Below are 14,428 nucleotides of genomic sequence, written 5' to 3'. Positions count from 1 at the left end.
AAAATATCATATTTAGTACTAGATAAAGAAAATATCAAATTCAATACCTAGATATGAAATTTCCAAAATGCCCTTCATGCCTTGGGGGTATTTTGGGTGTAAAATTGTGATGAATAGTGAAAAAGTACCATAAATATGATTACACCTTAGTTCAGGGACTACCTACGATATTTTTAAAGTTCAGGGACCATTGGTGTGCAAAAGACATAGTTCAGGGACCATTTGCGTAGTTCACTCTATAGTAAAATGTGAGTAGACTTGGTTGGTGGAATGTGGGGTCTACTTACAATTTATGGTAAAAGTGAAATGTGACTCTTATTGTGGGACGAACCGAAATGACAAAATGTGACACTTAATGTGAGACGGAGGTAAGAGCATCCACTATAGGCAAAAGGGGGCGGATGCCCCAGAGGGGGCGACGACGGGGCGGTCTATAGTGGCCGGGACGTTCGCCCCAGGGCGGACAGAAAAAAGGGGGCGAGGGTGGGGGGTAGAGGCTTCGGCGACTAGGGGGCGAGGACGGGGTGATGGTGGTGGCGGCGGGGCGATGGCCGGGCGATCTATAGTGGGGCGACGGGGCGATAGGCGTCCGCCCCGTTTGATTTTTTATTTATTTTTTAATTTTTTCGAAAAATACCCCTATAAATACCACTCCTCCACCTCTCATTATTTTCACACCATTCCACCTCTTCACACACGTATTTTCCCGGTACGAGTTTGACACAAAGATGATGTCGCAAATATTATGTTAGCATGTATCATATTGCATAATATGATAATAGAAGATGAAGGATTTGAGGCAGAGCGCTGTGCACCGGAAGAGGGAGCAAGTACAAGTAACAGATTCACCTCCGCGCCGATCCAGATGGGCGTACCACGGAGCAATGAATATTTGATCCAACGTTTCAGTGATATGCGCATGAGCACAACACATACCACACTCCAGGCCGATTTGGTTGAAGAAGTTTGGGCACGTAGGGGAGGTGTCGGTGCAGTGTGAACACTATTATGATGTTTAATAGATTAATATTTCGTTGTATAATTTTACCCCCACTTTAATACAATGAAAATGTAGTGTTTAATTTTAATTTCTTCACTTATAGCCGTTTTTTATAATTACGTATAGTCCGATAATTTAATTACTTATAATTGAATTAAAATTAAAATTAAAATTGGTTATTAAAATTTCGGGGCTATTGGAAGTGTCCGCCTATAGTGGGGGCAGTGGAGGAAAAAATTGGGGCTATGGACAAAAAATTGGGGCTGTGGACAAAAAAAGGGGGGCGGGGCTATTGGGGAAGGCCGCCTATAGTGGATGCTCTAACATGTGTTATCTAATAATGAACTACCGACAATTCAATATTAAGAATTAGTTTTGTCTATATCACAATCCGCTTGATCCGCACAAGGTGGAAGTCATTTCCCATTCCATTCACTTGGATTTATGTGTTTCATTTAAGATTTACTAACAAAAAGCACATAGCTTCGATTGTACTAGTGTTATAAAGATTGTATGATTAACCAGGTCGTCCACAAGAATCCTCCACATGACTTCCCCTCTTGAAATGTATACGAGTATAGTTTCTGTTTGATGTAAATTAAAATTATTTGGCCAAGGACTTTGTCCTAAAGATGCCTTGAAGCTTCGATTAGACTATTTTATTCACTTGTTGCCCAAGCTTACAATCAATATAACCCAAGAAACTGTACAAGAATGTTTCTATCGATCCCACATCACAAACTTAACTCAGAATGACATAACAAATTCCTCTCAATCACACTCCTAACCACTCCATTTTTATTTAAGCTCTCAATGATTGATTCACCGTTCATCAACCAACTCTAATAATTGTGCAATATATGTGTAGTAGCAAATTTGCAACCATTTTAGATACTACTATTCCAATATGAGGTTTTTACTTAGCTAAAGTAGTAAAATTATAAAAATGAATGTTTTACCTAAGCATCGAAATATACTCTACTGAAACTGTACCAAATATTTGGGCCTATATTATTGTTTATCTTTCAAATAATTTTATTCAAATCAAATGGATTTGCAATTGTATCGTAATCGAAGTTTTATATTAATAAATTGTAAATTATAATATTTTGGTTCTGTTCCAAAACCTTTTGTTTAATAAAATTAAGAATTGATAGTATAAAATTGTAATTCTAAACTTGAAAACAAAGGAAATATGTCATTTGAATTATTTTAAAGAGAATGAAAAATTACAAAAACTGTACTACATAACTTTAATAGTATAAAAGTGAAAAATATGAATTATTTCAAAAAATTAAAACAAAAGTAGCTAGAAAAATGGAGTACGTAGTAGGGTTTCGAACGGGTAGCAAAATAGAGAGACACCTCTACCGCTAGGTGAATGCCACTTTTATACCATACTCCTATGTTAATTCAATATATTATTGATTCAGGGTCATGTTAATGCATTTACTAGTATTCTAATACTTCCCCATTCGCACAAGAATATGCATTATTTCCTTTTTTAGTCCATGATACAATAATATGCATTTTCTAAATTTAAAATTTTTTTCTTTCTAATTAATGAGGTGAATACCATTCTCTACCGACATCACTTTAATTACTTTTTCTTTCTATTTCTCTCTTACTTTATTATTTGTACATTAAAACTCATGCCCAACAAAAAATATATATTCCTATGTGACGAAAGGAGTACATGACTAAAAACCAATTCTATACAATAGATCTTAACATGAGTAATTAAGATTAGTTAAAACTTACCGATTCCAATAAATAGTAGACAAAATATCAACAAATGATAAAGTTATCAATTTGTTAAAAACTACTCCATTTTAGTAGCTTTTGTGATTTCAACATAGTGTACTAAAAAGATCTATACAATGACATATGAGTATATCAACACAAGTACACGAAATATCAGCACAATCATATTAATATTGTACATGCATTATGTTGATATATCATACTCCCTTCGTCCCACAATAATTGTCACTCTTATTTTGAGCACGAGTTTTAAGAAATGTAAAGAAAAGTTGGTTGAAAAAGTTAGTGGAATGTGGGACCCACTTTTTATATTGGTTTTATAATAAAATGTGAGTGAAGTGAGATAGTGGAATGTGAGACCTACTTACCATTTATGGTAAAAATGAAGTGTGACAATTATTATGGGACGGATCGAAATAGAAAAGAGTGACAATTATTGTGGGACGGAGAAAGTAATACATTTATCAACATATGCGAAAAATAGAAATAAAATTATCTAATTTCATTATCCGATCATCGTCCGAATGTATGCAATTGAGATTTTATTAGATATCTAATAAATTACCTTTAATTTGATATGTTATTTTGAAAAAAAATAATTAGATTGAGAGACTTATATAAATTTAACTAGAATAATTAAATTGAGAGACTTAAATAATTAAAGTTCTGAGATGATTTTCAGAAAGAGAGAAATGATTAGTTTTAACTAGAATCATATATAAAAATTGACATTATTATCCTTTTCAATTTATTTAATAATTTTTTAAAAATTAAAATAAAATCAACTTGATATTATTTCAACCCCTGTATCTCCAAATTTAATGGTTAACAATTGGTCTTAATATAGGATCTAATGGTTCATAATTTGTCATGTAAAATTTCAAAATTAATTTTTCAATATATAAATAATACATGCCATTTTATAATCTTTCATAATCTACCTATATATTTGGATGTTCCGCTATCATTTCATTTTTGTTTGGAATATATTTCCTCACCAAGTGAAAACAACATAGTTACTAATATGTAAAATTTGACCCAATCATTTTGTTTTTTTATTAAATAGTTATAGGCCAAAAATGCCATTATATGTAAAGCATATCAGAAAGAGCAAACAATGATCAAATTCGTATTACTAATAGAACAAATGTTTGTTGTATTGATTATTTTCCACTAGTTTTCATATATTGTATGCCTTCAAACACAAATTACAAATTTATATTAAAACATATACTCCATAATTACTATAATATCACTTGTACCAAGATAGTTGAACCAACAATTTTGCAAATCTTAATTTATTAATCTAATTAATATGCGTCCATAGACTACTTTAATAGCAAATTAAGACGTCTCAAATAATTAATGCAAGTCAATTCCATCAAGAGATGTTGGTCATGCATACATGATGAACCTAGGCCTTGTGGTCGAAAAGGTTTTGTAACATCAAACAAAAACGACGTGCTTGTTTAAAAAAAAATACAAGACGTATATTTAGTGGGGTAGAATATATATGTGATACTACTAATTGTTCGATTTAATATCCAATATTTCAAAACAATTATTGTATGCCACTTACCCATACATAGCAACACACACCACATATATTAGGTGCCACTTACCCATACATTGACTCAGACCGTGTATAAAAGATGTCGTCTACCCAAACATAAAACCGGTCTCTAACTATTATAATATTAAATTAATAAGCATAAATCAAATAACATGCTTATCACATAGGCAAACAAATAATATTCAACAAATAATTTATTTATCACGGTAAAATTTTTATTATAGATATTGTGCATTGAGCAATTGAACACAACCAAAAGAAATATTTACTAATTAAGTTGCATTATTTGCTTCCAACATTTCAGTATCTATATACTCCCCCGTCCACGAAAAACAGGGCACTTTTATTTTCTGCACTCGTTTTGAAAAAATGATAATAAATAGTTAAAGTGAAGAGAAAGTAAAGTACGAGAGAGAATAACGTAGAGAAGTCTATTGTCTATATAATTCTCTCTCTTACTTTTCTTTCTCTCCACTTTAATTATTTATTATCATTTTTTCAAAACGAGTGCAGGAAATGAAAGTATCCTATTTATCATGGACGGAGGGAGTATATGCTAGGAACAATCTAGCTAGTTAGATCCTATGTAAAATCTCTAATCGAACATACATATTAGTATTTTTTAGACAAAAGAATGATTCTACGTATATAATCATATTCCAAACATTTTGAAACCTCTACCTATCATATATTGATCGCACCATAAACGTTGGACTCATAAACTTGTACTAAGTTGTAAAGTTTTGTCTGCAATATTTACATTAAACCTCAACTAAATTAATGCACAATGTCCTAATATGTTATCATCTTTACTTCGATTAGATCACGTGAGATATATATGTTTTGTTCTCGTATACTAAACATTAATGCACTCACATTTCAAAAACTACACACGTCTAACATCACAAAAGAAAAGTAACATCCAAACGAAAATCTATTAGCCCTTCTCACTCGCTCTCCTTTTCATCGGGCGTCGCTTAGTTGAACCGACGGGCGACCGACCTTAAAGAAGCGCCCACGCTCGAGAAAAGCAAGAAGCCGGTTCACGAAATCAAAATTTGTTTTTTTTTCCTCTCTCTTTTTCTCTTTTATTTTCCCCCTCATGTAGCTAAGATCCTTGCGTGTAACTTTAAAATTTTCATGGAAAACAACACGAGATGCTATTTGATTGGGCGGGGAAATGGAGCCCCAAATGAGGGATAGTGTTATCAACATCTCTTTACATATGATAATGACTCAAAAAAGATGAAGTGTAGCTATCTTGTTCTTGGAACATACTAGTGATTGATTGATGAGTTGCTACTTCTTTGAACATGCTAAGGAAATTAGAAAGAAAGGAAATAAAGAAAATGGCATTAATTTCACATTGGTATATTTTGTGATAAGTATTAATGGTTTTTATAGGCATGTTCTAAATGTAGATCCTCTCCGACCCCCACACACTTTCTTTTTGAATATGTGGGAGGAAATTATTGGAGAATTATGTATGAATTAAGTATATTATATATGTGTGTTGCATATTATTTAAAGACTATGGGAGGGGGAATTTGGTCGGTGAAGAAAGACGTTATTATGCTAAATATGTCAAAATCGATAAAATTATTCTAACATGATTACGTTCCTTAATATACCTATAGATATGGGCTAGGTATAATTCACGTGCACCAATTCGTGTGAGGATGACATACAATCCAACACTCTCTCCGTGCCATTAAATATGCAACATTTGGAAATCGGCACGAGATTTTATGTAATGTTGTTTTGTTTGTTAACGAAAATAGAGTAAAGTAAGAAAGATGAAAAAGTAGAGATATAGTTGTTTCCATTTTAGGAAATGTTTCATTTTTAATGGGACAATTCAAAAAGGAAAACCTTTAATATTTAATGGGACAGAGGGAGTATATTATATAATATTTTTATTCGCACCAAAATTAAAGGATAATGTGCTTAGGTAGCTAGATCAAAATCGATACGTAAGTACTAGAATTAGTATCAAATTGATTGATTCCTAACATCTAAGAAGCAATTATTTTGAAATTAATAAGGCCGGAATTTTATGAGAGGAACTATTATTTTTTCTTAAGAAAAGAAAATAAAATGAAGCACTTTATAATCAATTCATGATAATATTAATAAATCTCACAAACGTTCAAAATTGACGACCAATTAAGCTATTGGCTTTAACTTTTTTTCACAATGCTAAAAGAAGAAACTTGATGTGTATTGGTCAAACTAAGCATTCAATTAGAATAGTTGTTGATTCACTAATACAACAAATTAGCCTAAAATGTACATATATTTTACAGTTCTCATATTTGATTTTTTATTGATAGTTATAAATTATACTAATTAAACTAAGAGATATTTGAATAGTTGGTCAAAAGTATACTTGAGTAACGAGGGAGGAACATGCAGAACATTTCTTTATCCTCCAACTCTTTGAATTTGTGCCAACACATGCAAGTGTGGTTACTTTGTTGTGACATGGAATTTCTTTGTTGAATTGTCACTTCTTATATTATATTATTTAAATCCAACAATTTCCTCATTTGGAGAATCAACCTTTCTAATCTTATCCCACTTTAACAAAGCATGGGGATTTTTTAACCCACCAAAAAATATCAGGAAAGGAGAAATCCCATAAAAAGTACCGTAAAAATCAAGGAAATGACAAGAGAGGGCACACTTTTTTTAATTTTTAATCGGCGTCTAAAATAATTATTTAAAAAAAACAGGAAAGGTGAAAATTCGACAACAAGTAAGAAATAACAAGAAATACCTTTTTTATTTGGAATTTATGAATTATTTAGTGAAAATGTGAGTTTAATCCACTACTTTCAAATTTACCAACTCTATTTATGATTTTTTTATCTAATAAAAAGTGGTAATGAATTGTAAAAAATTAATTACATATCCTAAGTCGGGGCACAATTTTAGTAAAGATAAGAAGTAAACAATTCTACCAAAGATGCAAATTTAAATTAAAAAAAAATATATGTTAAAAAAGATAATGGTATATATAATGAGATACAAAATTAAAGTGGGACATTAATTCGATCATCCGGCCATTTGGAATCCCATTTGCTAGATTGTTTGGTAGTGTTATGACCTAACTTAAAATTTAGTTATAATTTCCTCCTTGTTATAGGAGTTGATTTGTAATTTCCTCCTTCATATATATGATATAAATATATGAAGTAAATTTTTTTTAAAAAAAAAAAAAAAAAAAACTCACTTATGAAAATGAGTTTTGTTTTCTTTCCTTTATAATTTCATGAACACATAAAATAATTAAAAATGAAGTGTCCCAACCCATCACCTTTTTCTCGGTGGCTTTCGTTTAATTCATCACATGCTTCTTTATTCAAATCCCTATATATACACAGAATTAAGAGCCCTATATTCACACACTTATTCCAACCAAAATTGTGCATCAAATACCTTGAATTTAATTCTACATTTTAGAGAAAGAATGGAGGAAAAGAAGCCCCTTTTGGCAGTGCTTGCAATACAACTAGTTTATGCAGGATATTTCTTGGTAACAAAGCTTGCATTTGATGTTGGAATGAACACTTTTGTGTTTGTTTTCTACAGACAAGCTGCTGCTACTCTCTTCCTTCTCCCCATTGCCATCTCTCTCGAATGGTACGTATGCACACTGCAACAAAAAGACTGGCTAAGAACATTTTTTAATCCAAAATTCAGGAATGTTTTCTTTTGCGTCCTAAATTATAGTTAGTTTTTAAAAAATTTCGAACGTTGGTAATTGCGTCTCAATTTTTGTGTCCTTCAGTTTGTTGTGTAGTGGTATGCATACCAATTAAATAATAGGGTTTCTTAACCTAATTTCTCACTCTAAAAAATACTCCATTTGATTGCAGGAAAACTTCTCCACCATTGCCACTCTCACTCTCCATCAAGATCTTCATGCTCAGTCTAATTGGGTAATTAATTAGTGTGTAGATTTTCTCTCTCTCTCTAACTAACTGATTAATAGGGTTTCTTGTGTGTGTGAGTTCGTCAAGCAGTAGAGAGACTAATGCCTGGGGCCAAAGGTCTCAGGTTCGAGTCCTCTGTGGCGCGACCTTTAATTTTAACTTCATTTACCCATCCTGAAAAATAAATAAATAAAAATAAGGTTTCTTAACTTTCTCTCTATATTGCAGGATTACAATGAGTTTGGACATAGTGGGTGTGGGATTGAAGTACACGTCAGCATCTCTGGGGGCTGCTACTTCGAATACACTACCTGTCATCACTTTCTTCCTTGCTGTTGTTTTAGGGTAATTCAATCTCATTTCTAAATTTTATTATGTTGTATAATAGTATATATAGTTTTTGGTGCTAATTAAAACTCAACTTTTCAATGATAAAAGGTGCTAACATTAATTGAATAATTTGATTACATATATGGTTAATTTTTTGGTTTAGGGTGCTTTCTATTAATTGTTTAATTAATTTGCAAAATATAAGCTTTTCTTATGTAATTAACTTATTTTGAAATACTTTGATAAACCTGAAACTTGATGAAACTCAATTAACTAAGGAATTAAATTCATGAAGTGGAGGAATCAATAAAAAGGTGCATGATTCCTTCTATTTATAGGCTTTTACATAGGAAAGAACCCTAATAGGAAAGAACTAAATAAGGGTGACATCGATGATACAATTATTCTTCTAATATGTTCTCCTTACGTAGCTAAATATTCTATACATTTTGGTTAATTAAATTAATAAACATGTGTAAATAATATTGCACTATTATATAGTGATTCGAGCTCTTCTCCAATCGTCATCCTCACTTTGATCTCATGAGTATTTTTCTATTCTATAGTCATAAAAGTTGGAATAAAGCCAATATCTTTTTATACACATAAAATGGGCCTAACTGAATTTCTTTCCATTCAATATATATACTCACTAACCCCACAAATAATTAAATAAAAAACAAAAGGCATTAAAGCAAACAACATAATTTTCATGCATATTTCTAGGAAATTCAAAATATAACTACTAGTTTAAGAATGATATGCATATATATACGTGACGTGCATTGATGAAGTGAAAATAACGCTGGTATCGATAAATTGCAGGATGGAGAAGCTGAAGCTAAGAACTAGCCCCGGATTGATGAAGGTTTGTGGAGTCACACTTTGCATAGGAGGAGTAGTGACCATTGCCTTCTATAGAGGCTCGTTCTTGAAATTATTGCTTCACCACCACTTGATTCACAACCATCTTCAACAAATCCAACCACATTTGCCCCCGGCAAACACTTGGATTAAGGGTGTATTTCTCATGCTACTAGCCAACTTATGTTGGGCCTTCTGGCTCGTGTTACAGGTCCGATCATCTCTTAGTGCACGTCATATGTATGTGTATTAATAAACGAAATCATATAGTACTATTTGATAATTTTGATTCACTATTGATTAATAATGTGACAACATTATTTGGAATATATGGTAGGACAATTTTTCCTGTTAACCATTGTTATCATGTCACTTATACTAATCCTATTTTTATTGTAACAGGGGAGAGTACTAAAAAGTTATCCATCAAAGTTGTTGTTGACAACCCTACAATGTGTTTTTAGCACAATACAATCATTTATAGTTGCTATTACTGTTACAAGAGACCCTAGTGATTGGCAACTTGGATGGAACATTAGACTTCTTTCGGTAGCATACTGCGTAAGCTCTTTTTTCCGAAACAATATACAAAATTGAATTATGAATGTACGTGCCCATCGACTGATTAAATGTTGTGCCGGTTCGTTTAGCAGGGAATAGTAGTGACCGGCTTCACATTCTACCTTCAAACATGGGTTGTCGAGAAGAAAGGTCCGGTTTACCTATCCATGACCACTCCTTGGATCATGGTTTTCACAATCATTATATCAGCATTTGTTTTGGGAGAGATCATCACTTTGGGAAGGTACTATTTTCTAATCAATTTTTCTACTATTCAATCTACTATATAGACACAAACATGAACTTTGTTTCAATTTTATCCTTTTTGTGCTTGTAAAATGAAATATGCTTGAGATTGAAATGAGTAATTGTTTGGAATGTGCAGTGTTATTGGGGCAATTCTCCTAGTTGGAGGGCTTTATTTTGTGCTATGGGGAAAGGCTAAGGAAGAAGAGAGGGAGAAGGGGGAATGCAAGCAAATTGGAGATGTTGAGAAAGCATGTGGAGTTTCAAAGGGAGAAACAACAACAACAACTACTAACTAGCTAGGGTTCAAGTATTGTCCATGTTATATTAAATCTAGTACTTTCATGTATGAATTGATTATTCCAAGATCTCACAATGCATTTTAGTAGTATTACATTTCATGTATGGTTGCATATATGTATTTATTTGGTGATGTGCAACCAATTGGTTATAATAAAATATATTTATAATTAGTATACTAGTTTATATGTGGATGAAATTTCAAAGATGAGTGGTTGACGTAACGGTCAAACATGAATTTCTCCGAACCATAAAAATAGTAGAATTGTCTGAACAAAACTAAACCATTTCTCCTATAAATACCCTATATCCATTTTCTCTCATTTCCTGTCTCAGATCTGCGATTTCACAACCGAGCCCACTCTCTCCATTTACCTCTGTCTCTCTCTCTCTCTCTCCGAAAAACTAATTTTACAGAGAGAGAGTGAGACCCTAGTGTGAAAAAATGGGAGGGTGTTCATCCAAGTCAATGCTAAGAAATGTGGAGGAGGACGTCGACGACGACGTTCCTCTTCCGATGCCGGAAAATGAAGTGACTTTGACCAACGCGGAAGAGGCCGTTGCCCCGGCCGAAAAGGTAAAACGCATTTTACTATTTTATTTGATCATGCAAGCATGAATATATCAGATGATCCAAACAAGAATGCATCTAAATCCAGAAATGCAGCCCAAATCTTGACCCTAGGATTAAGTGATCTAATAATCAGTAATTAACTAAAAACACAGAGGATCATTATTAGGTAGTTTTAGGTCATATTATAAAATTTGAGTTTGATGTCATGTTAAGATCATTTTAGGTCATCATTTGTTAGAATGACCTAAAAATAAATTAACAATGACCTAAAAATGTCATACATATGATTCTGTTTTGCGTTTCTATATTTAAATCTAGTTTTGCACAGATCAAAATCATATATATATATATATATATAGGGTCTTGTTAGGTTGAGATTTTTTAGCTTAATTGTGAATTGAGATGCATTTTCAGCCACTCATTTTGAAATGTCAACTGCAAGTAGATTATGTCAACTAAGGGGTATTATCGTCATTTCATTTCAATAGCCAGAATATCAAATGTCAACAACTCGTATTAAAATGTCAACAACTAAAAAAAATTTAATTTTTTTTAATTTTTTTAATTTTTTTTTAATTTTTTTTAAATTTTTTTTAAATTTTCGCGCGATGTCAACTACTGAGACATTATGTCAACTACGATGTGTAGTCTGCACATCAAATGTCAATAGCTCTGCACATCAAATGTCAACAGCTTATAATTGACATTATATATGTGTAGTTGACATGAATTGTATATGTAGTTGACATTATATGTGTGTAGTTGACATGAATTGTATATGTAGTTGATATTACATGTGTGTAGTTGACATGAATTGTATATGTAGTTGACAAAAAAAAATAAAAAAAAAAATAAAAAAAAAATCGAAAAAAAAATAATTTTTAAAAAAAATAAAAAAAATATTTATTAAATAAAATATATGATGAAATTACAAATATGCCCTTTCACAATTAATTAATGTAAAAATATTTTTCATGTGCCAAATTCTGGACCACTCATTTAATAAAAATGAGTGGCTTATAATGCATCTCAATTCTCAATTAGGCTAAAAAATCTCAATTGATCACAACCCTATATATATATATATATATATATATATATATATATATATATATATATATTCCCTTTCCATGTGGGATATATAAATGTGTATATAGACATTTTTTCCATGTCTATATATTATACTCACTCCGTCCCAGTTTAAGAGTCTTGTTTTGCCATTTCCGTCCGTCTTAGTTTAAGAGTCTCATTTAGAATTTACCATATTTGGACATAAAATTTAACCTCATTTTTTATGAAATTTACACTCAAATGCCATTATTTTCATAAAAATAAAATAAAAGAAACATCTTTATATACAAAAAGTCAAAAGGGTCCCACTTTCCATTACATCACTTCAATTATTACACACTCCAACAACCACTACCCCACTTCAAATATTACACACTCCAACAATTTCTTAAAACCCGTGCCCTAACTAAATTGCACTCCTAAACTGGGACGAAGGGAGTATCATTTTAGGGATGTAATCAGTTGCTAACTATTTATTAATTGCTAATTATGTCAGTAGCATATGTTATAGATGTCAACACAAAGACATCTGTATATCAACAAAATTTGGTTGACATAGGCATGTCTTCGTATTAACAACTAATATGTGTCAGTAGTTAGCAACCTAACATGACCATATCAGTTTATTAGTATTAGTATCATTTTCATTTGATTATGTAGGCCGAAGAGGAGACATGCGCGGTCGAGCATGAGCACAGTGTCGAACTAGAACTCGAGGAACTAGAACTCAAGCAAATGAAGCAAGAAGACACCCTCGAGGCAGAGAAGGAAGAAATTGCTACTGGGAGCCTGATAACCGAAACCACGAGTGACGAAAATATAACAGGGATATCACCTTCTGAAGAGAATAATACAGAAGAAGAAGTCCAAGAACTCGTTGAGACACCCGAACCATCCGCTTCTGACGAGAAAGAAGCAGAAGCCTTGCCCGAAACTCCAGAGAAGATCGAGCCAGAAGCAGAAGCAGAAGCCTCGCCCGAAACTCCAGAGGAGATTGAGCTAGAAGCAGAAGCCTCGCCCGAAACCCCAGAGGAGATCGAGCCAGAAGCCGAAGCTTGTGTTGAAGAGGAGGAAGGCGTCGTCAGCCCTGTAGAGGAGGCCGAAAAACAAATTGAGATTGAAGTCTCTGAGAAAGAAACTGAGACATCACAAGTAGCTGAAGCGGCTGAGGAAAGTAATGAAACGACAACTCATGAGGAGGCAGTGGAGGAGGCGAAGAAGGTCGAGGAGGAGCAACCCACTCCTCTGAGGTCGAGGTTTAGGCTGTGGTTCTAGACCTCCACCATCGTTTTCCATTTTCCTCTTTGCCATTCACATCATATCCTCTAAAAAAATTTTCCACTGTTTTATTACCATGTTTTTGAAGATTCATAGCTGAAAATTGCTTCTTCTAGAATAAAATTTCTGATCCTTGGTTTGGATTCATTTTTCTGCGTGTGTCCTATTTTCATAATAATTCTAAATGAGAATCACAACTTAAATACGAATTAATGACTCTATTATAGTACTCCCTCCGTCCCGGGCTACTCGCTCCTTTCCTTTTCGGCACGGAGATTAAGGAATGAGTGTATAGGAAAGTCAAAAATGACGGCTGTAGGTGAAATTTTTTACTAAAAATGGAAAGAGTGCAAGTAACTTGGGACGCCCAAAAAGGAAATAAGTGCGAGTAGTGCGGGACGGAGGGAGTATATGGTAGGCTATCTCCAACTATTTACATTAAACTTAAATCTATTTTTGGGTATATGTCTAAACAAAATGTAATTTTATTACAATCTTTTATGTCAAACTCAAACCTAAAAGAATATTTCATATCCACCTACTTTTTATAATTTTTCAATTGCCAGCATACTTATTTAAATTACACATTAATCACACGAGTAGTGATCAATGTATAACTAATCTTAAGTGTATAACTAGAGAACAAATCTCAGCCACACATCTTAATGGAACAAATATTATTTATTTTAATTATAGAAAATATGCTGAGGGTAATTTTGGAAATTGCTTTCTTAATTTAAATCTGCGATCAAACATGCAAATCTGCGATCAAATTACTCCATAATCTGCGATCTTTTCTTTCCTTCCAAACTTGCGATCCGATTTTTTTCCAAATTTCGTTCCAAATCTTATTACTTCATTCAAATCGCGATTGAATTCAATTCGACGCGATTCAATTCGTTATTCAATCCGTTCATCGCGATTCAAAT

At 32.6% G+C, this 14,428-nt stretch overlaps 2 protein-coding genes across 3 annotated transcripts; both read left to right on the top strand.

The window, feature by feature from the left end:
• Positions 1–7,763: 7,763 nt before the first annotated feature.
• On the top strand, positions 7,764–10,749 carry LOC121771004 (WAT1-related protein At5g64700-like). Of its 2 annotated transcripts, none has more exons than XM_042167801.1 (7): positions 7,764–7,982; positions 8,219–8,281; positions 8,504–8,620; positions 9,431–9,680; positions 9,872–10,030; positions 10,123–10,274; positions 10,416–10,749. In XM_042167801.1, the coding sequence occupies exons 1-7, from the start codon at positions 7,810–7,812 to the stop codon at positions 10,573–10,575; spliced, it is 1,074 nt and encodes a 357-aa protein (XP_042023735.1). In that variant the 5' UTR covers positions 7,764–7,809; the 3' UTR covers positions 10,576–10,749. The 2 variants fall into 2 exon arrangements, with proteins under 2 accessions (XP_042023735.1, XP_042023733.1); XM_042167799.1 differs by having other exon boundaries at positions 10,120–10,274.
• A 171-nt stretch (positions 10,750–10,920) lies between these two features.
• On the top strand, positions 10,921–13,650 carry LOC121771310 (retinitis pigmentosa 1-like 1 protein). The gene is made up of 2 exons (XM_042168093.1): positions 10,921–11,153; positions 12,882–13,650. The coding sequence occupies exons 1-2, from the start codon at positions 11,022–11,024 to the stop codon at positions 13,494–13,496; spliced, it is 747 nt and encodes a 248-aa protein (XP_042024027.1). The 5' UTR covers positions 10,921–11,021; the 3' UTR covers positions 13,497–13,650.
• The last annotated feature ends 778 nt before the right edge of the window (positions 13,651–14,428 follow it).

Source organism: Salvia splendens, chromosome 16, assembly GCF_004379255.2.
Source record: "Salvia splendens isolate huo1 chromosome 16, SspV2, whole genome shotgun sequence".
In the NCBI taxonomy this organism is placed as follows: domain Eukaryota; kingdom Viridiplantae; phylum Streptophyta; class Magnoliopsida; order Lamiales; family Lamiaceae; genus Salvia; species Salvia splendens.
The sequence above is the reverse complement of the archived record's forward strand: the minus strand, read 5'-3'. Positions and strand labels throughout refer to the sequence as shown.

Coding starts and splice junctions, on each gene's coding strand:
- LOC121771004 (XM_042167799.1), top strand. CDS start 7,810: ATGGAGGAAAAGAAGCCCCTTTTGGCAGTGCTTGCAATACAACTAGTT. Junction 7,983..8,218: donor ATTGCCATCTCTCTCGAATG/GTACGTATGCAC, acceptor ATTTGATTGCAG/GAAAACTTCTCCACCATTGC. Junction 10,275..10,415: donor GAGATCATCACTTTGGGAAG/GTACTATTTTCT, acceptor TGGAATGTGCAG/TGTTATTGGGGCAATTCTCC.
- LOC121771310 (XM_042168093.1), top strand. CDS start 11,022: ATGGGAGGGTGTTCATCCAAGTCAATGCTAAGAAATGTGGAGGAGGAC. Junction 11,154..12,881: donor CCGTTGCCCCGGCCGAAAAG/GTAAAACGCATT, acceptor TTGATTATGTAG/GCCGAAGAGGAGACATGCGC.